The 24,750-nt window shown below is 47.0% G+C and overlaps 1 protein-coding gene across 2 annotated transcripts in view; it reads right to left on the minus strand.

Annotated features, from left to right (window-relative positions):
• The window catches only part of RALGAPA2 (Ral GTPase activating protein catalytic subunit alpha 2), a 289,245-nt gene that overhangs the window by 106,332 nt on the left and 158,163 nt on the right, over positions 1–24,750 (minus strand). For both annotated transcript variants that reach the window (XM_057528489.1, XM_057528490.1), the window contains exons 27-35: positions 23,678–23,786; positions 19,575–19,685; positions 18,213–18,281; positions 17,677–17,814; positions 17,012–17,195; positions 11,378–12,149; positions 10,472–10,543; positions 5,758–5,881; positions 3,664–3,819 (exon numbers count right to left, since the gene is read on the minus strand). In XM_057528489.1, the coding sequence (XP_057384472.1) occupies positions 3,664–3,819; positions 5,758–5,881; positions 10,472–10,543; positions 11,378–12,149; positions 17,012–17,195; positions 17,677–17,814; positions 18,213–18,281; positions 19,575–19,685; positions 23,678–23,786 (1,735 nt within the window). The remainder of the gene's footprint in view (positions 1–3,663; positions 3,820–5,757; positions 5,882–10,471; positions 10,544–11,377; positions 12,150–17,011; positions 17,196–17,676; positions 17,815–18,212; positions 18,282–19,574; positions 19,686–23,677; positions 23,787–24,750) is intronic.

Consider the following 24,750-nt stretch of genomic DNA (forward strand, 5'->3'; position numbering starts at 1 on the left):
TTTCCATTTTTCTTTCTTTTTCCTTTTCAATAAAGCATGCAAGGAGTTCACAACGCACTTCTGAAATTCAATCCTTTTGGAGTCAAACACGTGGTAGCAGCTCACCGGCAGCACAATAAAGGCATGTTTTTGAGGGAAATAGGAGTAGTTTCAGAAGGAAACTTTGGGAGGAATTTAGAGCAGCAGAAGGGGACTGTGAGAGCTGGGGCTGCCCCGGGGTGCACACCCACCCTCCTCGCCCCGCAGAGAGAGCCAGCCTTCTGGGTAGTTTTGTGCCCCTTGATGCAGGGCTGGCATGAACTTCTGAATGGGACCAACACACCTACGGAACAGCCTTCCTGTGTGGCCGTCCCGCCACAGGCCAGCACCCCAGAACGTGGGACAGCTCCCCGGCCAGACGTGTAAGGTGCAAGGCATTAGCTCTGAGGTAATACGGTGACTACTGAAATTTTGCAGTTACCCTCCCTTTTCTAAATTAGGTAACTCGATTACATAACCCAATGAAGTCTCTCTTAATTCTGTCTGCAACTATATCCTCAGGACTGGGGCAAGGGAGGACGTTATCACAGGAACGGGCCCACCCTCCCAGCGTGGCGATTCTGCAGGTGGTGATAACACGAGATTCATCATCTGAAGGCTGCTTTCAGGGTCACGTGCCTCAGACCTCCGCACGTGTCAGTTTAATTAGGCAACGCACAGAACTAAGAGCTGAGGCCACGGGACCGGTCGGTCGTTGATACATCCGGAGCAAAGATCAAGGACACACCCTCTTCTGCCCACGACAAGAACACAGGCAGGTAAAACAAGTAAGATCAACCCAGCCAAATTGTCAACCACGTCAGAACATACGGAAATACTCTGGAAGCTTCCAAGTATCGCTTGATTTAAAGGGGGTTTCATTACGGAGACGTTGTTTTGTGAGTTTTGGAGAATTCTGACGACAGGCCCTCAAGTGGGAAACCCGTGCACACAAGTCACGTTGACCAGAGTCGTGTGTCATCTGGACGGAGCCGTCCTTCACGCCAGCTACTACTTCAAACACACAAGAGGCTTGGAACAAGCGCTCAGGGCTTAAGCCTTAAGAAATCAGCTCGTGTGCTGCCACTTCTCATCCTGACAGAGTTTTGCAGTCCCTCTGCCCGGGCCTTTCTGCCCGCCGCTGCCAGGCGGCGCGCACTGTGACACTGGCCCTGGGACACACCTAATGGGCTGACCTCCTTTCCCGACTAATTGCATTACGGCGCCAGCTGGCTCCAGAAGGAGTCGTCTGTGTGATTGAAGAATTCCTGCTCCTCAGTGGGCCCGGCTGCTACTTTTAACTAAGTAACAGGCAGGCCTGACATCCCCATTGTTCAGCTGACAGTGTGCCCATCCTAAAATCTAAGTTTTATTTGTAAATTAACCAAGAAACTTCCTGCCAGAACAGTGCTGCCTGCAGTCTGATAATGTGGGCCTTTCATCCCATCCACTCGCACTGTATCACTGCCAATTTGTTTTTTATGTGGCTGGGCAGCCTGAGGCTATAAAAGCCTTGTAAGACATAAGTGCAATTATAGTCCTGGAGTCAAATGAATTGGACAAATCCAATAGCACAGCTCTGTCCCCACTCTGCAAACCCCTACAGCAGTTAGATTAGCTGTGAAAAATCTAATCTAGCTGGAGCTAACAAATTTCTGCAGTGAAGGATCAAGAGTTCAGTATGGGGTTGCAACCAGATTGCAGGGATGAAAAAGTGCCCCCATGATGGGGGCAGGGGAGAGCATGCATCACTTTAGAATTTTGCAGCTCATTTTTAAGCTGTTAGGGACAATTTAGTCACAATAAGTCAAGGAACTGTGGGGCTGCTTTTCCTGTGACTGATTTTTAGTTGAGCTGTGAGACATCCTGACAGAGAGAGTTTGTCACTAATGATGCTAAATCTTGGAGCTGCAAAAGGTATCAGCTGCATTTTGATTATTACAGTAGGGAACTTACAACCCGGCCAAGCCCCGAAAAAGTATTCATAACATGGTGTTTTATCAAGAAAACACTGTCTTTTCTCAAAAAAACAAACAAACAAACAAACAAAAAAACAATCCTACTTGGGAAATAATTTTAAAAAATGTTTAAAATATAAAGGTGTCTTTTAACAAAATAGTTTTCAGTCATATGAAAATCGTAGAATATGGTGACACATTTGCAGAGTAGCAGCGATTTACAAGGTACGGCCAATAAAAAGGAGGTGTAAGTCTTGCCTAGGGTCTTGGTAATCTGAGGTTGCATCCCTGCGGGCAGGGTCCCCTTCACTAAGAACACCGCCGCCACCAAAACCTAAGACGTGGAGGCAGCTCCCCAGGCCCTCGGGAGCCAGGACGTGGCCACTGAGTGAAAGCCCGTGGTGCTCTGCCCATCCGATACCCTTGGTCGCTGTGACAGGGATCTGCTCATGCTGTGACCCAACTTCTCAGGTCCCACTAGCACTGCTGCCCACTGTGTACGTGGTCCAGATGTCCGTGGCTGCAGTGATGAAAGAGCAAAACCGCGGAGGAGAGAAATGAGGCAGGTGCAGTGAGGCCCTCTGGCCAGTATCACTCACCTGCCTAATGGGCCAGGAGGAAAGAGTCCATCAGACCGGTCAGCAACAACGGGGGCTGCCGGGCAGGGATGCTACCAGCCCCACGCCCAGCCATTTCACAGGCATTGTTCACCTACTGCCCAGCAACCCTGGGACGTGGGCTGTGTTTTTAATCTCACTTAATAGATGGGAAAACTGAGGCACGGGTGAAGTACCTGGAGACACACTTGAACCCTGGCTGCAGCCACCAGGCTAGGACCCCACCCCCACCCCCCTGCCATCGCCCATCAGGCATCAGAATGGCCTGCTTTCCACCCACCAGTTACTGCCCTTGGTTCCCGGCATCCTTGCAGGAAGAGAGTGGGTGTGAGGCAGGGATTCCGGGCTCTGCCCCTCACCAGGAGGCGAGGCCCAGATGTTCTCATCTGCAAACAGAGACGTGGGTCGGATTCCTAGGCTTTCTCCCCAGAGTAAAAATCCTCTTCTCTTAGGATGTCCCTCACTTCCTGCAAGTCACCTGAGATGGACATCCTGCAGGTTAGAAAGCATAGGGAGGACCCTGCAGAGCTTTCTCAGAGGTGGAGGAGGTTTCCTTTGAACTCTGGAGAACAAGAGGTGGGGGCCCGAGAGGAGGGCAGCCAGGTAGCAGCACACCTGCGCTTGCCATTTTGACAGTCATTTGCTAAGCTGCCCCCCGGCAGCCCTGGTTGGGGGGACCCTGCTTTCTCTGACCCCATCAGTACAGGGTCCTTACGTCAGATGACCTTGGCCAACCCGAGAGGTTGACAGCATCATTTTCTCTCAGTTAATAGTCATGTGAGGGAAGATCCAAAGTTAACAACATTTAAGACCCTTCCTTTTCCTAAATCTTAATCTCAGGATTTAAGACTTAAATGACTGATTGCTTTTCATGCATTTCTTTATCTAGTTTGTGCCAAGCTGGGTTATTTCAGACTCATGACAAGTGTAGCTTGAGGAGAGCGACCCCAAGGTCGCATCCAGAGGAAACCGGTCTCCGTGTACGTCAGGCCATGGCCTTCACTCTGTCCCAGGGGTGCCTCACCTACAAACCAGGGCCGCCAAGCATGGTCCCCAAGGAGGCCCTTTACCTTTTTGGTGAGCGAATCATCTGAATCTGATGGCATCCGAGTTGAAACGTGGAAAATCACTTCCACAGTCGAGGTAGCATAGTAGGGGGCAGTCTGGCCCGTGCTGCCGTTGCGTTGAAGTCCGCCCATGAACCCGCAGTGGGTTGAGAGGTCCACCTGACACAGTCACGAGGGAAAGGAGTGGAGGTTAAACGGGAGCCATTCTTATTCACTTAGCAGGAATGCAGAGTTTTTAAAAAATCTAAGTATGTTCATTTTTATAGTTTTCTGATTATAAGCAAATGTAATACAAAGTTAGATGACATTAAATATTAAAGAAACATTAACAATGAAAGGGCTGCAAAATCCTACCAACTTAAGAAAACCACTATCAAAAGTTTGGTGCATATTTCTCCAACTTTATCCCCTCCTATACATAAATATGTATATACGTATAGATACACACGGAGCTCCCCTATTGCTGGATTTGTGGGATTTTCTGTTTTCTCAAACCAGAAGGAGCATTCAAAGCAGTGTTTCAGGTCAAGGGGTACGAAAGTTTCCAAACTTAACAGCCATTCCTAAACTGCCTTTCAAAAGGGTTGTTCCAATTTATACCACTGCCAAAAGTCTCTGAGTTATAATTCTTTTTCAAGCTATGTGTGAATGTTCACTTAGTCAGTGCCTAGATTCCATTTTGGTATTTTCTTTTTTTTTTTTTTTTTTTAACTTTTCATAAACTATTATTCTTTCCGTAAAGCACCTGTGGTAACACAACTGGAAAAAGAAAAATAGAAGAATTTCTTCTGTGCTAAAGACAATCAATACATACACTGAATTAATGTTCTAGTCTTTTCTTAAAACTCTAGTTTAGAAATGTACGGTTTAAAAATGTTGGTTAGGACTTCCCTGGTGGTGCAGTGGTTAAGAATCCACCTGTCAATGCAGGGGACACGGGTTCGAGTCCTGGTCCGGGAAGATCCCACACGCTGCGGAGCAACTAAGCCCTTGTGCCACAACTACTGAAGCTCGAGTGCCTAGAGTCCGTGCTCCGCAACAAGAGAAGTCACTGCAATGAGAAGCCCGCACACTACAACGAAGAGTAGCCCCCGCTCGCCGCAACTAGAGAAAGCCGGCGCACAACAACGAAGACCCAAGGCAGCCAAAAATAAAAATAATTAACTAATTTTAAAAAATGTTGGTTAAATAATAAGTATATTCTATGACAAGTAAGAAGTCGTCTTATTGGTAAGAAGAACAGTTTATTGAAAGTTCAGTAACTCTTTCAGACTAAAACCTACTTGACATTTCAGAAAGTATATGGTCTTGACCTTGATGTACCCTTACCCTGTCCCCCCCTCCACATCGGTCCCTTTGCTAACACTCAGCTCTCAGAGGTAAGTCTCGCTTAGGCACCCAGAGAGTTTCCCACAGCACAGATAACCAAGAAACCAAAACAAAAGTAATAAAAAGTAAGAAAATTATTTCAGATATGCTGATTTCCATTTTAACTACTCTGAATTCTTTTAGATTCTGGGAATATGTTCTGGAGACAGATATATGTGTGTGTATGTGTGCATGTGTATAAATGTAGAGATGTCTTTTGGTCAGAGTATGATTTAGTAAAGAAAAAACAAAATTTTAAAATATCAACCATCCTGGGATCTACCTTAGGGAAACAGGTTGAAAGCTAAACCATCACGGCTACCGTCAAGTCAACTTTTGACTTCATCCAACTCTTCATTTTTCACCTATAAGTCATTGATTTCTTTTCCAACCTCCATGTAGGGACCAAAGCCATTGCTTCCCTGACCACTGTCCTCTCTTACTACACACTGTCTATGGCTGGGAGAGCTGATCTGACTATTCAGTTCTGATGAAAAGCAAATGAAATCATATTAAGAAGAAAGTTAAGGGGAAACAAAAGTTTGTGTATAAAGTACAAAAATAACTGATAGAAGATGTCAAATTCGATATATTCTTCAACTCCAGAACTCTACCCATGCTATATTTGAATGTAAAAACATACACAAAAATTTAGACCATCAATGACTAGTTTACATACATCCTTAAATAGCGCTGATCGATAAACGCCTCCTGAATGAAATGAATTACCTCCCATCCCAGTCCGGCAACAAAGTCTTCGTACGCTCGGCTTCCTCTTTCATTGGAAAGGATCGAGCACTTGTCTTCTTGGCCATCAGCAACGTAAAACACTGCGATTTTGTGCGTTTCACGGCTGTAAATTTTTAGATTTAAAGGAATTAGAATACTTACATACAAAATTTTGTTTTACTGCTGCCACCTATGCTTCTACTATACAGCTTACAGTTGCTGAGAACTTACAAGGGGTCAGGCACTGTTCCAAGAAGGCTCAACACACGTCTCATCTATCCCTGCAGACGCCCTAATGAGACAGGTCTTATCATCACCTCCTCGTGGACACGGTGGAGAGGAGGCACAGAAAGTGACAGAAAAGCACTCGTAGCAAGCAGGACACCGGGAGCTAAGACAGGGCAGTCTGGGCTCCTGAGACCACTCTCAGAGGTATGATGTACGAACAGCATGTAAGAGCACATGGCTTGACAAATTCTCTCCAACTTCGGTAAAAAAATACCTTTGAAAGCATTTCAGATAGGTATCAGTTGTGAACAGATCCTTGTGACCACACATATTTCACTTCCCATACTTTTTTTTTTTTAATTTATTTGTTTATTTATTTATGGTTGTGTTGGGTCTTCGTTTCTGTGCGAGGGCTTTCTCTAGTTGTGGCAAGCGGGGGCCACTCTTCATCGCGGTGCGCGGGCCTCTATCGCGGCCTCTCTTGTTGCAGAGCACAGGCTCCAGACGCGCAGGCTCAGTAGTTGTGGCCCACAGGCTTAGTCGCTCTGCAGCATGTGGGATCTTCCCAGACCAGGGCTCGAACCCGTGTCCCCTGCATTAGCAGGCAGGTTCTCAACCACTGCGTCACCAGGGAAGCCACTTCCCATACTTTGAGATAAGGAAACCGGGGAGCTCCCTGATTGGAACTGTAAAATTGGCCGAGACTTTGTGAGAAATGGAAACTACTTCTTCAAAGCAGAACACACTTAGGTACTTTCTTTGTGAGGGGCGGCACCCGCAGGGTGGACAGCTGTCCAAGGAAACTTCTTTGGACGTATAAACTGTTCGTCCACTTCCTCCATGATGGATATGGGGCACTTTGCTGTTAAATCAGGTAAATGTGACACCACTTTGAGGAAAGCAGCCCTGCTTCTTAACCTTTTGTGCATCTAGCATGGTCCTTGGTGCATAGAAGTTGCTCAGTTAAAACTCTGTTGAATTGACCAGAGATACGATGATATATTTGAACATGTCAATAACCATTTCTATAAACTATACCCTGGAGTAAAGTGTCAAAGTCACTAGACCTACACCAAGTGATCTGGAGACAGTTCAGAGGCAAAGACACCACTCTTATTGGACCAGAGCTTTAATCAAGAACCATTCCTCAGCTCCATCACCCAAGACCTTGACTCCAAAATTTTAGATTATCATTTCCAGAGCAGTTCCACTCTTCTCCTGATTTCTACCATACACTTTGAAAAAAATCTCATAGGAAAAACTACCGAGCACTTAAACAACATGGAAATGTTTCTGTTGCTTTATCGTTCAATACCTCAACATTATAATCCGATTAGACATCAATAGTGGTAGAATCTGGGCTCTGTATTTTAACATATTCTCCAATATCTCCTTCTGCAGGAATATTATTTTTCTACTTAATTAGCAGAATGAATTGAAACTCAGCTGGAAAGTCATAAAAGTAAATCTACGAGGAGAGTACGCTCCTTTTATTTGTCTAGATAGCTTATTCATGTCCCCCCATAGTTTACATGAAATTACCATACTTAGAGGAAAAATTAGAAAATATAGAAAGGAAAAAGAAGAATTAAAAAAACCCACTAATGTTCTTTGCTTCTATGTTGAAATCACAACTGTTACTACTTCAGGATGCATTTTTGCATACAAAATGAGATGCTACTATCTTGTGTTCTGCCACAGATTTTTTCACTTAAAATATCTGTGAACACTTTTTTTAATTGTGTAAAATATACATAACCGAAAAGTCACCATTTAAACCGAATTGGAGTGTGAACATTTCTATAACATGTGCTTGTCTAACAAAGTTACTAATAATGGTTGTGTAAGATTCCATTATATTAATATTCCACATCCTCAGTCCTTGCTGTTGGACATTTAGGTTGCTTCCATTTGAAAGATGTTTTCACATGATCTTTGGTATGTCCTTAAAATAAATTCATGGACATGGAGCCTTGGTCATTGCCCACTTTTAAGGCTTTTGAAGTGTATTTTCCTGCCGCCAGTGGGGAAGGTGGGTGTCCTGAAGGCCCTGACAGACACGCTGGTGGGGTGCTGCTCTCAGGGGAACAGATGTAGGGGGTGATGGATGCTAGCGGGCGGTGCTCTAGCAGAGACCTTGTGCTCTCAGCCTGTCGGAAAGCTTGTCCTCAGGCACATGGAGCCTGAAACTGTGACATCATTTCCTTCCAGACTGCAGGCAGGGCTGGCCAGCAGTCTCGACTCTGACTAGCTTATTCTAAGAGCTGTAATCATTTGGGGGCTTGGATGGTAAGAGAGGTCATAACCTACGAACTAAAAGACAGTCTCTTTCAACAAATGGAGAGAAAAGGATAGTCACTCAATTCCTTTCCGCAGCTCTGTCTGTATATTTAAAAGTCCTCAGCATTTAATTTTTCTCTATTCTATACACTTTACATACATAAAACAATCTCAGGTTTATCTGAAATGATTTTGTCTGTTCTCCTTAAAGTCCAAGCTTTTTACGTTGTAGCTGCTTACAGGTCCTCATCAACTCAATGTGGAGCAGAGAGAGCTCGGCCCGGTGACTGTGTGACTGATGGAGGTGTGAGCAAAGGTGACCTTTAGCTGTAAACACTCATCAAATTTCACAGCCTCCAAAATGTTAGCACCACAGAGAGCCTGGGAGGATGCAGATGCTGTGTCTGGCCTTATTAGAGCCAGGCTTTTGAAATGACAATTAGCAACATCAACAGCACTGCATATCCACGAGCTGCAGGACCAGGGCTCGAAGGAGCAGGTAATTCGGGAGCACACGTACAGAAAAGCAACCGTTTCCTCTTCCTCATTAGAACGCAGTTTTCTTTCTTATTAGGAATAGACCAGAATCGCTCAGTTTCCTTGTGCTGTCACATTAAAAAGCCAAACGAGGAAACACGACTGTAACTTTCACTTTACCGTGCGGTGGCGAGAGGTGTTAATATTGAAAAGGGGAGCCTCCTTTAACTTGTATGTACATTCACCACACTATTTACAGCTTTGCTAACTTCACAGTATACAAATCATAGCTGTGAGGTGGTCTCTCCTTTTCCTAAGAACATGCTAAGCAGAAACTCTGCCTTGACAGCAGGGAAATAAATTGATGCCAGAAATAAATAGAAACATCCTGACTGGAAGTTGAGGGCCGAGGTTATGTTCTTACCTGCTAACTGACTGGTACATGGGATCTCAGAGCTAAAGAGCCCTCAACTTATTTCTGGTTTTTTTTTTTCTAAAAAGAACCTTGAAAACACCCTTTACCATAAAGTAAGTGGATACCTTTTCAGATGTTGAGAAGACACTAAATCCAGGAGTTGGGGTTTTAGGTGAAGGTTAATCGGGGCGGGGAGAGGACTTGCCAATCAGCTCTCCAAAGCCGTATTATACTGCAACAGCCCCGCCAGGGAGCTTACTTCGATTGTACCTCATGCAACTAAAGTGCATTAACACTCAACAAATTGGCCACAATCACAAGATACCAATGTCTTCACTTAATATGAAGGAGCATGAAATAATTCAGCATACGTTTGAAAAGCTGAGTTTGGAACCCATGTGACCGCTTGTTTCCTACCGGAGGACAAGAGGGAAGGGGCAGTGAATCCCTGAGCCCTTCAGCAAAAATCCACCCCCCCAAATTTCCACAGAGAACTCGGTCTCTTCCTCTGGAGAAAAAGCAGCACAACAACCATTAGGAAACTGAACGTGGGGAAGGACAGTGTGAGGAGTAACGGCTTCAGGTTTTCTTCTCTAATGAGATGCCTAATGATGCTCCTAAAGGGAATACAAGAGGAACAGAAAGGTATTTCTTTTTTAAATGAGTTTTTAAAAACTCAAGATTAAGGCTGCAGTGTATTCGTTTCTTCCAAGCACCCGTTATGTACCCGGTACAACACCAGCTCCGGACTGAGATGTTTTCGGAAGCACACATTTCCCCAGACCAAACACCGGTCAGAGCTCATCTTTAGAACTGCTTCTAAGATTGTACAGAAAAGAGGTAGATCTGAGATCCGACCTGCTTTGGAGAACGAGGTTTAGGGCTAGAGAGCGCCTGATTACAGCACCGGGGTCTTAACCTTGCCTACCCCCCAGAGCAGAGACCACTGCACGCCGGCCCATGGAGTCAGACTCAGAGGCTCCAAACCACGAGGCCCGTGAACATGGGCGGCTGTGGGACCTGGGCCGGCCTCTGCTCCTCGGCGGGACAAGAGGGGCTACAGAGATGAAATGAGAACCAGTGTCCACTGGCTGAAAGGTTCTCAATCAAGGCAGAGGTTAGGGGACCTCTTCCTTGTGTAGCAAACATGTAAGTTTACTGCTCAGAGTAAAACTACCAAAGGTATGGCCTGTGCAAATGCCACCAGCTGCCAGGTCTCTGCAGGGGTATCACTTCTGCAGCCATATCCAGCATCCCCCCCCCCCCAACACAAAGACACACAGGAATAAGGCAGTTTGATCTACTTTCACATACCATTGTCGGGAGTCCAGATTTTTTAGCTCTCTCAGTAATTTTGAATTTTTCTTCAACAGATGGAAATTCTTCCTATAAAGGAAAAGGAATGGAAGAAAAGTCGTGTGATCACAGATCAATTTTGCCCTTTGCAATCAGTCAACGAACAAACCTACCTGTTCATCCATCCGTCTACCCACCCACAACCACATCATTCACCAAAGATTTGTGGCCGAAGCCTATAGAATGAACTTCATTCTTAAGATATTCGAAGGCATCACGATTCCACTGCATCCGGTTACTGTTCAGGGACACCGGGTGGCTGTGGTCCATGAGTGCATGACTTGTGTGTGTGCCTGTATCTCTGTTTCCACTGTCAGCTCTGCCATGAGACCCTTCCCCATCTCTGCGGCTCAAACCCACCCCTTCCGCAGACTCTGCTCCACTGCCCCCTACTTCTGGATGGCCTGGCAGTTCTTCTAGAGGTCCTGAGTCACACTGTCTTTCATCAGAGTTGTATCGGGTACTACGGTACAGAAAAACCCAAACAAACTTTTTGGCCAACTCAATATTAAGACTTCTTCCCTCACCAGAGCTAAGGAGAGACTGTGGCTTATTCATCTCTGTAGTCCCTTGGCATCTTTAATGAAGGCAGAAGCAACAATGGACAGAGCAGTAATTAAAACACACACACAGAATAAATGCTCGATACCCTTTAAAATACACAACAGATGTTTGGAATTCAATCTGTGCATCAGCACAGCCCAATTAATTTCACTTCTAGCTTTAATTTAGCAGCAGAAAATAAGCAATAAATGCTGAAATAGAGAAAAATCTCCACTTCTGTTCTGCTTCCCAAACCCGAAACGGATAAGAACTGTCACACAAAAATAATAAGACAGTTGAAGGTCTAGAGTGGATCGTTACCTTCTGTCCCAAGAATTCATTCCCAAGTCATCGAGCAGCAACCTGCAGAAGTAAAAGGCTCCCCGGGGCTCCACCGGTGATGGCGGCTCCTGGCTGGCAACCTTCATGGCCGCGTCCAAGTCGCACCTCTGGACATACTCGTCTTCCTGTGCGCTCTGGCGCAGGAGGATCTCGGTGATTTCCTTCTCTTGGGCACGGTTCATTCCACACGGGGGTGGGGAAGGCTCGTTGAGATGGAGCTGTGACGGTAAAAGGCATTCGGGACTCGTGTGGCCAATGTTTTCAAGTAATTTGTTGAGGACATCCTCCCCCTGCTCAGTTTGAGAATGATCCCCCTGAGGTCCAGGCGTTTGGTGATGCCAGCCCGAGATCAGGAACGAGGGACTTCTGCCCTGTGGGGCTAAGCAGCCTTCCAGAGGTCCATAGAGCACCTTCCCGTCCCAGGAGTACTTCCCCGAGATGTCCCGCACGATCACTCTCACGTCCGAGGGGGCGCCCGCTGGCGACCCGCCGGGAGGACCCGCCGCGGGTGTCTGCAGGTAGGAGATGAGGGTGCTATCGTTGAACACAAACAGCTGCAGGTTCGGGCTCCTGAACACGTCGGGGGAGAGCTCGGCAGCGTCGGCGTGTGTGTTGTCGTGGTGCTCGCTGACCAAGCTGTGCAGCACGGCGGGGCCCCCGCGCAGGGGGAAGTGCCCCAGGTGGTTGACCAGGTGCGCCATCACCATGCGCGCGGTCAGCGGGATCAGCTCCATGCTCCTCCGCCTCCTCTCTGCCGACAGCAGGACGACAGCAGGACGGGGACACCGAGAGACAGCGGAGAATGAAAGTGAAAACGGACCACCACCGGATTGTAATCCATCCCTAGCACAGTGGATTTTTTTTTTTTTTTTTAGTCTGGGGATTTTTTCCACCCGTGTTCTTTTTTTGACATTCATTCTACTTGAATTTAAAAGCACAAGTTAGATAGATGGCTGAAAGAACCAACTTACGTGAAGATCTCATTCGGAAAGGGACATTTAAAAACGTGTAGATACAGACATAAACCAGAGACAGATCTCGGTCCTGAAGGGGTGACAGTTCTAGGAGCTCCAGGAGGGGGACATCTGCCGTTGGACAGGACAGCAGCACGGAGGGCTGGGGGCTGGGGAGGTGGCCTCGCTCCCCTCAGTGGGTGATGGGAGACATTCATAAGGGATGAATTAAGCCTGGGACTGCTGAAATATATTTGAAGCAATTTGCTTTAGGATTATTGTGGCTATTTATGTTTTGCTGTGAGGTCATTTTAAATATTTAACAGAATCTGATATATTAATAATTCATGGAATTACTTAGAAGGCTTTCACTGAATTTGTAGTTGATGATTAAATGCCCAGGAGCAACTAATTTATAAAATTTTTAAGACTTCAGATGTATAGAAGGACTTTGACAATAGCATGTGAAAGGGGGCTGTGTGAAATGTTTGCGATATGAGGGAGAAGCAGATGAAATCCACAAGTTGGGACTGAAACGATTACTTAAGCCTGAGAGCAGTTAGGGAAATCTTAATTCACCAAATTTACAAGGGAACTGTGCATTAATCTAAGAAGAGGTCAAAATAAAACCTTTTAATAAAAACAATCACTAGATATTTAAATAAACTAAGATTTCTAATTTGGGCTTAAAGGTTTAGGAAATACTTGATTTCTAAATTCACAGCATGAAAAATCAAATATTAATTAAAACACCAATAACTATAAATATGCTTTCTCATGCTAACCATCCTCTCTCTCAGACAGCAGAAATCTAATTGACTTATTTATACAACATCAATTTTATGATGTAAAAATCCTAGAAACAATCAAGTCCTGGAATCTAGGAAATTCTGTGTGATGAGTGAGAACCATACTGTCCTCACTTTTCTTGGATTTCTTCTTAATTTTTTCTTTTTGAGGAACAGGAAATCACGTGTATTCAACAATGCAAAATAAAACTTCATTTAAAAATCCTAACTTTTTAGAAGCAGAGGAGGTCATCTACATCTGTCTCTGAAATGAAATGCTTCTTCCCGACCCTCTGAAGTGCGCATGATTTCCATACAGCTGAGAAATTTAAACACCTCAACTCATTGCCTTGAAATCACAGTTATGAATGCCTTTGCTTTTGTGTCCATATTAACTTTTTCAAAAGTTACAGATGCTTTTTATTCATGCTTATCATCCCATATGAATACACGCTCCATCAGAAATGTTAATGCTCCAACAACAAAGGTGCAGCCAGCTGGGGGCTCAGGAGTCTATAATGTAAGACACCGCATGGTGATGACACGGTAGCACAGGCTACGAAACTAACAAGAAAGGTCCAACGGGATAAAGGCCATGGCAGAAAACAACAAGTGGAAAAGCAACTTTCCTCTACTTTTACTTACACAGGTTGTGTTTTCAATTTGCGGTAAATACAAATTTGTATTTTAATGAAGGTGCTTGAATTCTAAAATGGGCAATTAACCTGGAGTCACATCAATCAAGTCATAAACCATGACACACCCAATAAAAACCCCAAATATCTTTGGTACTGAAAAGTAAGGAAAGGGAGTATTTGTGAAATAAGAACTGTTCTTGGGCTTCCCTGGTGGTGCAGTGGTTGAGAATCTGCCTGCTAATGCAGGGGACACGGGTTCAAGCCCTGGTCTGGGAAGATCCCACATGCCGCGGAGCAGCTGGGCCCGTGTGCCACAACCGCTGAGCCTGCGCGTCTGGAGCCTGTGCTCCGCAACAAGAGAGGCCACGATAGTGAGAGGCCCGCGCACCGCAATGAAGAGTGGCCCCCGCTTGCCGCAGCTGGGGGAAGCCCTCGCACAGAGACGAAGACCCAACACAGCCAAAATAAAATAAAATAAAATAAATAATAATTAAAGGTGCTAATAATTAAAAAAAAAAAAAAAAAAGAACTGTTCTTCCCTGGCAGACTTCAGCTGCATCAACTGCCCGGGGCTGCCCTGAAAAATAAAGAGGAAGTCTAGACTCCATCTATGAAAAAACAAGCTCGTGACTTCCAAAAAGTCTGCAAAAATATATTCCAAATATTTATTTTATTTTTCTAAATTTAGAGATGAAATATGAAAGCAGTAATGTTAGGTTGTCCTTTAACTTTCATTTTTTTAAAGCTCCTCCCTTCCCTCCTTTTTAAGCACTTAGGTTTTAATGATGGGAAAAGTGAGCAGGTGTCACGCCATTGATGGTTCCTCCCCAAGCTGGGCCAGCAGCCGCCTCAGCTGTAGGTGGTTGGGTCTCTCCCGCTTGTAACTCTATTTGAAAGTAGTAATTACATCAAATGTGGGAAATGGTCTATGAAAGAATCATCTGAAAATAATAGATAAAAATATAACATTGCTTATCAGAAACATTATCTGAGTAGAAACAGTGTGGTTATAAATGATGAATTAATGACACCGAATGAAAAAAAACCTCTCAAATATGAGCACGTTTTGTTTAACCTAAAATACCTATCTTTATTTTTCCTCTTCATTCTTAACGAGGATGTACTTATTTGGCAAGAGAGTCTGTGGGTGCTAGTATGTTTTTAAGCGTCTTTGTTTTTTTACTTAGTAAAAATGTTAGAGAATTTTAAAACTCCTTTGCCATAGAAGTTTAAACTGCATTTTGAGTAACACAGAGCTGTGTTAGGACAAGTTTGCATAAGGTCCTGAGGTTTTCTGGAGAATGAATGGTCAAGTCAAAGAGTGCTGGACATTGAAAGAAAGTGGTACAAAAATTTAAATGTGCATTTTTAGGTTGATCCTTTTTCATTACCCTATTAATCTTCTGCCATTTTTCTGTGAAGAGTCATAATCAGCAGTGAACCTATTTTTGGACTACAAGGTAGGAAACAGCAAAAAGAAATAGATCAAAGGTCATTTTACTGAAAACAAAAATGTTTTGAATTTACAACTGTGGGAAAAAAATGTCAAGAAAAGATTGCAACTGGAAAGAACAGGGGACTCCAGAAGGAGACCCACAAATGACGAAGCAAACGGAGGGCAAAAGGGCGACACAACCTGACGAGGCGCCTCGTGCTGCCAGCCGGCAACACAGCCCCGATCAGTCTTCCGTCTCCACTACGCAAAACCCCGAGTGAAGAATTCGCTGTTCCAGGACCCTGTGGATAAACCTTAAATCCACATTCCACCTCTGTTACTTCTGACCTGTACACCCTTGGGAAAATCCCTTTGCCTTGGTCTGCTCGTCTATAAAAGGAGCTAAAATGAGGCCTCACTCCCGACTGGCGCCCCACTCCTGTCCCCCCCTCCCAGCCAGAAGCACACTCCGGCCTCTGCAATCTTGCAAGCACAGCCCTGGACCTGAACCCTCACTGGCTAATGCTGCTGTGTCCTTGCTCCCTTCCCAGGAGGCCCCACGGGGGACTGTCTTGGGGCTCCGAACAGTCACGCCCCAGGTCACCTGCTCATGCTGTCTGGCTGCAGACCAACCACTCTGTGCAAAGTATTCAGCAAAACCCACCACCAAACACTTGGTTGGGAAATAAAACAGCTGCTGTTCTGGTCTCACCCTCCCGGAGCTTCTGGAAGCCTGTGACCCTGCTGACCTTCAGCTCCTTGTCTGCTTTCTTCCCTTGACCTCCTAGAAATGACTCCTCTTGGTTCTTTGTCCATTTCCCTGACTTTGTTTTCCTGGTGACATGCCCTCGCTCCTTTTTCTCTAAGGAAGTTTTACCCGCAAGGTTCTGTTCTTAGGCCTAGGTTTTTAACTTGCAAAGTCCATAACATTTTCATGGATGATCTAACACTATACCCACATTTTTTTTTTAACTCTTAATTTCTGAGACAATTGAAGATTCACACGCACTTGTAAAAAACAATACAGAGAGAGCCCAGATATCCTTCACCCGAATGGTAACATCCTGAGTAACAATAGTACAGTATCACATTTGTCACCGCAAGAATTCATCAGTCTTCAGAGTTCACTAGTTTTAGTGTGTGTGTGTATGTGAGTCTATGCATATAGATGGCATATATCACACATACAGATGACACACCCACATGCTGACTCATATTCCAAGGCCTAGAGATGGGCTCTTGTCATTTGGGGAGAAGGTGGTTAGGGGGGTAAGCCCAGCCCCGAGGTCCTGACACACCCACATGTCTACGATGGGGCCTCTGCTGGGAGCAGAGTGGCCTCACACCATCCCTTTGTGATGCCCGCCTGATCCCGGCGCTCTACCAGCTCCTCGCAAAGTCAGCCTGTCCTTCCAAGTCTGGCTTAGGTCCTTCTCCATGGGAAGCCCCTATGGTGCTACCAGGCCACACACGAGTCCCTCTGCCTGAATCCTGTCGCCCCCCCCACCCCCGCCACCATGAGATGAAAAGCTCCTTGGGGACAGAAAATGGACTGTGTTTGTGGGTTTGTGGGTCCCGTGGGTCCTCGATAATACAAAATTCAACTAAGATGGGAATAGAAAGGGGAGGAGAACAGAAAAAGAGAGGAAACGAGGAAGGAAGGACTTGCTATCACAGGGCACTCTAGAAACCTGGATTTCAACCACCGGATTCTTAAAAAGTAACACAGCGAGTATTAACAAATGGCTACCATCTTTCCTTTTCCTGCCAACTGGAATGACTATTCTGAAGAATCTTACCCTCTTCGACAGTAAGCAGGTTGCCCAGTTCTGCTGATGAATGAAATTGGACCGGCTCAGAATTCTTCACGTTTGCCAGTGGGAGGAAGGGGTCGTAATCCGCGGACGACAGGTCAGCCAGGGTCAGGGTGTAGCGGCTCTGCTGGGTGTACGTGCTTGAGCCGCAAACACAGCAGTGCAGAACCTGTGAAGCACGGAAGGGATTGTGTGCCAGGGATGCCCCCAACCTCCTGCCCCCTGACGACCTGTCAAACTGCAACAGCACTTAGGAGATAACTGGGACCATTATACTTTTTCTTCCTTTGATAAACAGATCTTGCCCAACTAAGGCTGTGGATATTCCTACAACAGAAACAGTTCTTTTCATAATGAAGCAGATACAGACCACGTCCCACGAACACTGGGGGATTCTGACCAAACTGCAGTTGTTTGACGATAACAGTCGGGGAAAATGCGCACGTCGTGAACTGGGTAATCACTGCTTCTCTACAATTGTAACTGTTCTGCTGTCACTCCTTAAGTCATTCATTTCTTTTAAAATGTTGAACCCCCATAAATCCTTGTCAACAGGGCACAGGTAAGTACGTGAATGCCTAAAACCTGTTTTGGTGACTCTCTGATGCTGCAGTCCACGCTCCGTGCCCCGGGGCCCGGGGGAGACTCACCCTGTAGATGTAATCCAGCAAGGGGGCCCGGGCCGTGGGCTGCTCGTCCAGGGCCGCCGTGGACACGGGGTGGAGGAGCGCACCCGCTGGCAGTGCCATGCACCAGTCCAGGAGGCAGAGCAGCAGGGACACGAGGAACTGGAAGACGAAGCAGACCCAGAGCCTCAGGCTGCAGCCTCGCGGACTCCGCCGCAAGCGACAGCAAACAGCAGAACCTCCCCGGCATCGCAGCCATTACCCAGGGACACAGGAATGAAAGAGGAGTTTTGCAGAGAGGCTGTTAGGGCCAGTCCTGACAGGGGATGTTATAAAGGATAGCCCTGCACGTGATAGTATTTGCCATCTGTCTTATTACATTTTTAAAAAACAAACTCTAGAGATTGGGATTGACATATATACACTAATATGTATAAAATGGATAACTAGTGAGAACCTGCTGTATAAAAAAATAAATAAAATTCTAAAAAAAAAAAGTGCTATTCTCTAAAAAAAACAAAAACAAACTCTAGGGAGGACTTAGCTGATGTACCACTTACCTTCTTATCTGTTTCCACTGAGGAATATTCTGCACTTGGTAAAAGAAAAGCGATTGTGGCCACGAGGATCTGCAGAGAAGACAAATTCCCAATCAAACAGACCCCAGTAACGGTTCTGGAAGCCGTGTGAAAGGGGGCCCAGGATGGCCTTGCCACTAAAGCCAGCCTGGTGCCAACTCCCAGAGGAAGGTGACACCAAGCGAAGAGTCACCTCAGAGACTTGTGTGACCTGAAAACCAGAAGGCGATGGCCACGCCTGTTTCCACTCTGCTGGCAGTGAAATCGGGGGCCCAGAGGAAGGAGTATTTCTCTCTGCAGTCACACAATCTCCATTATCCGTCTCCACACTTCTCACAAGGAAAGCGACAAATACTTGCAAAAGTAATTATGAAGATGCTCCCATTTACTTTTCTTGTAAATTACCCCAGGTCTCCCCACACCTGCGGCTGCAGGCTAAGGGCACCACTTTCATCCTCAAAGGTATTCCCGTTTAGGTGATAAATTATACGGTTGCCCTAAAACCCAACTTTACATTTTGCAGCAGCTTATATGCCTATCGTCCAAAGTTCTGTTTCACTCTAGGTCCCCTGAGGTTGAAGATCGCTTGTGATTTCTGCTGTATCTCTGAGAGAACAAAGCGACCTCACGGGTGAAATTTGTCTAGGGCCGAGAGAAAATAAATCATATCCCTTCCTCTGCGCTGGGTGTGTACAGAACAGGGCATGTTTAAAGAAGGGCAGCTACAAAACCTGGCAGGAACAGCCGAGCCTCACCAACCACACCTGCAGGGCGAGGAGGGTACCTGGCCCTGTGCAAGCCGGCACCCTCACATGCCACTGACGTCCGGGGTGTTTTCGTGGAGGAGGCTCTTCCTGTTCCTCTTGCCCCCGCCCTCCACCAGTGACCCCACGGAGGGCATGACAGTCGTAATCTCACTATAGCCGGGTGATCACGCTATGGCACAAAGCTCGGTCCGGGCCTTCGGTCTGGGAGAGGCCCCCATACCCCACCCCCGCCCACACACACACAGGGCATCACAACCAGCTGCCGACTCCTCGTTGGCACCATCCAAATTACTCTGGATGAATGAAGCCCAATCGACAAAAGGTCTCTTTGTTGTGGTCGTGTCTGCCTTTCAAACTCCCCGAGTGTAAGGCTGCCCTGGAACACTGATGGCTTCTTACGTGGTGCCTGAAATCGCAGCTGAGAAGAAGCAGCACAATTTACTCCGAAAATGGGTGACTCACACGGCAGTTTAATGGTTGGTTCTCCAACCATTATTTGAGTATCTAGAATTAATTAAATATCCAATGTAATAAAAGGGAAACGCTGATGTTTGAGCATTATGGGAAAGAGACTTACTTCTGCAATTTTCCGAGGCAGGGAGGTTTCAAACATCTGAAGCTTTTCCCAGTAGGAAGCCAGCAACTGAAGCACATCACAAGCTACCTGGGCCACGGTTTTGTTAGGAAACTAGAAAAGGAAACAAAACCCCAAACGAAATAACCTCACTTCACGTGTGCAGTATTCCTAAAGAAGAACACAACAACGATTTCTTTCCAGCTCCATTTGGGGATCTACGTCCCTGGTTCTGCATTAAATATATGAAAAACGTTATCTTATCACCAGACAGTTTGTACGCGGTCACCGTCCTGTAACTGCCTTCTGTCTAGACTAGCTGTACTAATTTACATAACATTCTATGGAAACAAGTAGTTGTCATTTAATCATTTGGAAATTAAAACCATAACTTCAAATGCCTCATTCAGATCACACAAATGATAGTTTTGCCAACTGGAGGAAACTGAAATGTAGTACATTATTGAGTATCCCCTGTGTACTGAACCTTTTACAAGAATTGTACTCATTTTCGCCTTGATAACTCTTCATTAACAGCTCCGTAAGGCAGACGTTACCTTCATTTTACACTTGGAGAAACAAGGATTGATCGAAAGCCTTTCTATCTGATGAAACTAAACTTAACCTGCACATATAACATTCTAAGAAATATAAAAAATGTGGAGCTAGGAGATCATAATTCAAAGTTATGGGATATTCAATTATTGAGTCTGTTTTCTGCGTCTGGCGTGGGCTCAGGGTCCTCTAGGTGCCCCTGTTTCTTGGGAGATGGCACAACAACGGGGCAGTTCTCGCAGGGACTGGGGGCTGGGGGCGTGTGGGAGGGATGAGGACTCCCGGTGCTCCCTCCCTGGCCAGACCCTGGGCCACACTGCCATCCACACTCCATCATCTAGGGCAGAACGTTTTGTCACCAAATCTGTGCCCCTGTCTAGGGAGACCTCTGGACTTGCGTCTCAGCTATTTCCACCCCAGGAGCTCCAGGTTGCAGGAAGCAGATGCCAACTGACCAGAGGGCCACAAAAACAACAGAGAGAAGTCAACATTTAACACCTCAGTGACAAATCACAGTATGAGAAGGGAAAGGTGGTCAGTTTTACTTCTACAGAACAGTTACTGACTGCTCCCCTCTTGACAGGCACAAGGAAACCTGGGGTGAGAGCATCTGCCCCAAGGGGCTCTGCACAGCCTCCTCCGGCCACCCAGATCTCCCGCCCCCTGACCCTCATGGCCTCTGTCCACTCCTCAAACACTCTGACTTATTTCTGCCCCAGGGCCTTTGCACCTGCTCCTTGCTCTGCCCGGGACACTCATTCCCTAGGTCTGCACTCGGCAGGTGCTGCCACATTTTTCAGATTATGGCTCAAGATGTCATCTCCCCCATGAGGCCACCAAGCCTGTCCAAAGGCGTGGAGCCCACCCCCTCCAGCTCTTCCGTTCCATCCTCCTCCCCTGCTGTAATTTCTGGACGGCATTAAGGGCTATCAGAGCTGATCCTCTGTGTTTGTTTGCTTGTTCTTTTGTGTGTTTATCTTCTTGCATCTTATTCTCTGTCGTATTCCTAATGCCGAGCACAGCCCCAAGGAGGTCTGAGGGGACGTCGGAATGTGGAGGGAGAGGAAGAGTAAGAGTGTGCACCGGGGGCGTTTCTGCTGCATCCCGCTGGTCGGGTCACGTGGTAGAAACATAAGGTTGGCATGGCTCTTGCATCATGGCCGGAGACAGACAAGGTGACAATGGTGAAATGAGGGACATGGCAGACAAGAGGGCAGAGAGGGGTGAGGCGTGAGAGGTGGGGGCAGATGGCAGAGAGAAGCCACTGGGGCTGGGGCAGGGGGGAAGGGAGGGGGAGAGCTGCGCTGAGCCGGGAAGAACGCAGGGTCGGGCAGGGGCCAGTTTCCTTCCAGGCAGTGGGCCCAGGGCCCAGGGTGCAGGCACCAAGGCAAGAAGAGTCAAGAAGAGTCGCTATGAAGGGCTGTGAGGGCGGTGGTATGCCTGACACGTGGAGGGCTGCGGGACGTGGAGATGAAACGTATCACCCACTTGCTCACCAGCACATGCCCACGGGGTACCAACAATGTGCAGGCACTGAATTAGCAGCACAGAGGACAAGACGTACAGGGTGACACAGTCCCTGCTCTGAAGGAACTGGCAGCTTGGTGCAGCAGGCAGGGGCCCACTCACGGACGTCCCTCTCTGGCAGCAGCACGGAGGGCAGATCTGCAGGTCCAGGCTCGGGCCATGGGGGTCGGGGTGGGGGTGGGAGCCGAGGGAGCCAGCTGCGGGAGGGGTGGCCCCGGGCAGCAGGCGGGAGTGATCGAAGGCTGTTCAGGACCCGGTGACCAGGACCATGGTGGTGAGGGAGGGAGAGTCGACCATGGCTCCTAAGATGGGCAAGGGAAGGAGGACAGTGGGGCTGAGGGCAGGAACGCAGGGCCCGAGCCCGAGCCGATGCTGCCACTCGCCCATGAGGACGCCGGAGTCTGTAAGTCTGGCTCTGGCTTAGCAGAGCCCCACCCCGCTGCCCACATGAGGTCCCACCCGCAACAAACAAGTAGCCGAGTGGACTTCTCCAGTGGCTGCACAGCACTTTGTTCCCATCGCTGTCCTGGCCAGAGGCTGGTTTTTATCGACATCCTCTGGCGGGTGCTTCCCTAGCTTTGCTGCCCATGCCCTTCCCGTGCCCAAAGGGACACCTATGTCAACCTCGCCAAGTGCTCCTGGAGGGCACGGTTCCAGCAGAGCAGAGCCCGGAGACCGAGCCACGCAAAGCCCACAGGCAGAACTCGTGCCCCCTGCTGCCGACAGGGCAGGTAGGGCCGGGCCTCCTCCTCCCCCTCCCTCCTCCCCCTCCTCTTCCCTCCTCCTCCTCCCCTTCTCCCCCTCCTCCCCTCTCCCTCCTTCTCCCCCTCCCCTCCCCCTCCCCCTCTTCTCCCTCCTTCTCTTCCCCTTCCTCCTCCTCTCCCCTGCGCCCTCCTCCCCCTGGTAGAGCCCCAAGCCCCCTAAGGCCCTCTGCCCAGCGTGGCTGCTCACTGTCTCCCGTGGTCCTCAAGGCTGCTCTTTCCTCTCTGGCCCTCGGTTCCTCAAGGCTGCTCTTTCCTCTCTGGCCCTCGGTTCCTCGAGGCTGCTCTTTCCTCTCTGGCCCTCGGTTCCTCGAGGCTGCTCTTTCCTCTCTGGCCCTCGGTTCTCTTATACTGATGTGCTCCCCCTTCCAACCAGCACAGCGACACAGGCACTGAAAGGTGGGGGGGCTGCCCCAGGGACCAGGACTTCTGTCCAGGAGTTCGCCTCTGTTATTTACGATGTTTAAGGGGAGGCCAATCTGGCTGATCCTGGCCCTCTGATTTCTCAGCAATTCAAGCTGGAGCAAGTTCCTTGGACTTCCCCTTAGTCGCCTTCTCTTTTATTTCTAAAATGGGGGAAGCAGCAGCGTCCACAGGGGTGGCGGGATTCCATGGCTCAGTCCGCGCACTGCGCTGGGATGCCCCTGACAGGGCAAGGGCTCGACACGGCAGGTACATTCTCTTCTGCTGCCTTAATGTTTCTCCTCATAATTATAGAAAAATTAAAGAACTTTTTGAAAATTTACAGAAATACTAAGAAAAATCTGGCCCAGCATGAGGTGAGCACATGGCAGCTCCTCTTACTAACAAAGCAAAGGAAGAAAGACATCCTCAAAGTGCCCAAGGCCCCACTAACGTGAAGCACTCAGGCTGTTGCCCAGGAGCTGTCTGGTCTCTCTTGGTCCTGCCGAGGAGGCCAGGGCATGAAACCCCACTTTCTTGTCACTCCAACCCACAGGTGACAGGCGTCCTGCTTGCCCCAGGGGCTGCCCAGCAACCAGAGGAATCCACTGGGCCACTGGGCTGGTCCACGAAGCTCAGGCTACAGAAAGCCAGGCTGCAGCCACCAGGGGTAAGCAGCCATCGGTGGCTTTGCCAGGACCCCTCACAGAACGTTCAACGTGGCTCTGAGAGAAAAGATTTCTGAATCAAAACTTCTCTGTAATGTAGGGAGAAACAGAAATGGGGCTAAGTCAAACTAAAACGGGTTGAATACCTGGGAAACAAGCTTAATGTCAAATACACATGACGAACTGGCAATACCTTCAAAGTGACGCCTATCACATTGACGGCCTCTCTCAGCTGAGGATGGTTCGTGCCCTGTGCAAGCTCTTCACAGATCCAGACCCCAAGGGAGCAAATGGCAATGCACCTTTTGAAAAAGAAGGAGACAAGGAGGAAAACTCTCATGAAGAGATGCATTTTCTTGGTATTTTCAAATGACAAAATATTTTAAGCCTTGTTTACAAAGTACAAAAGTTACAGATACATTAACAAAATGTCTTCTTGAGAAAAAAGATAAGGTACCCTCAATAGACCAGTTTTCAGGACAAATAGAAATATTCATAATGGTTAGTGATTAAATATTTAATGAAATAAATGGTATATTTTCTGTTAATTGTCACAGCACATGTTATCACTTATTTTTGCTGAAACTAATTTTTTATTACAATTTATTGCTTCAGGATATTTTTGAGGAAGAATCAAAAACATGAATCTTACAAGATTGTTGGAAATTGAGTTTGTAATTGTTTTCCTTACAATAAAACACACAACACTTACCAAAAACAGAGGACAAATCCTATATTTTATCGTAAAGAATATCTGAATACAACTTTCAAAATAAGTTTCACTGTTACTTCTTTTAAACAATGTGTTAAGAAAAAATATTCTTTAAGTTGCATACTCCTTTCAAAATTACCTTTCTCAATTATAAATCAAGATTGGATGGTAATTCTCTTTGGAACTGATACACTCTACTTCCTATCTTTTGCAATGATCAAAAAGTCACATTCTTCTGAATGTTTCCTGAATGCATGTATATGAAATTTAAATGCTTGCCCCCCAACCTGCTCACTTTCTGAACAAAAAGGGGCTTCAAACCACTACTTGGAACCAGATGCTTGCTGTAGTATGTAATATGCTGTTCTCTGTAGCAGGAAGTCATATCCAGGGCCAGTCAAACCGGACACACTGCCCATCCCTCCACACTGAACGTCCCTTTGCCATCAGTATAATTCAGCAATTAAAATCAAGCTATTTTGAGGTTTTAAAACCACCATACTTCACTGGATTCTCACCTCTTTCGATCAGAATGGACTAAGTGCTTCAGAACC

Source organism: Balaenoptera acutorostrata, chromosome 15 (genome assembly GCF_949987535.1).
Source record: "Balaenoptera acutorostrata chromosome 15, mBalAcu1.1, whole genome shotgun sequence".
Taxonomy (NCBI): Eukaryota; Metazoa; Chordata; class Mammalia; order Artiodactyla; family Balaenopteridae; genus Balaenoptera; species Balaenoptera acutorostrata.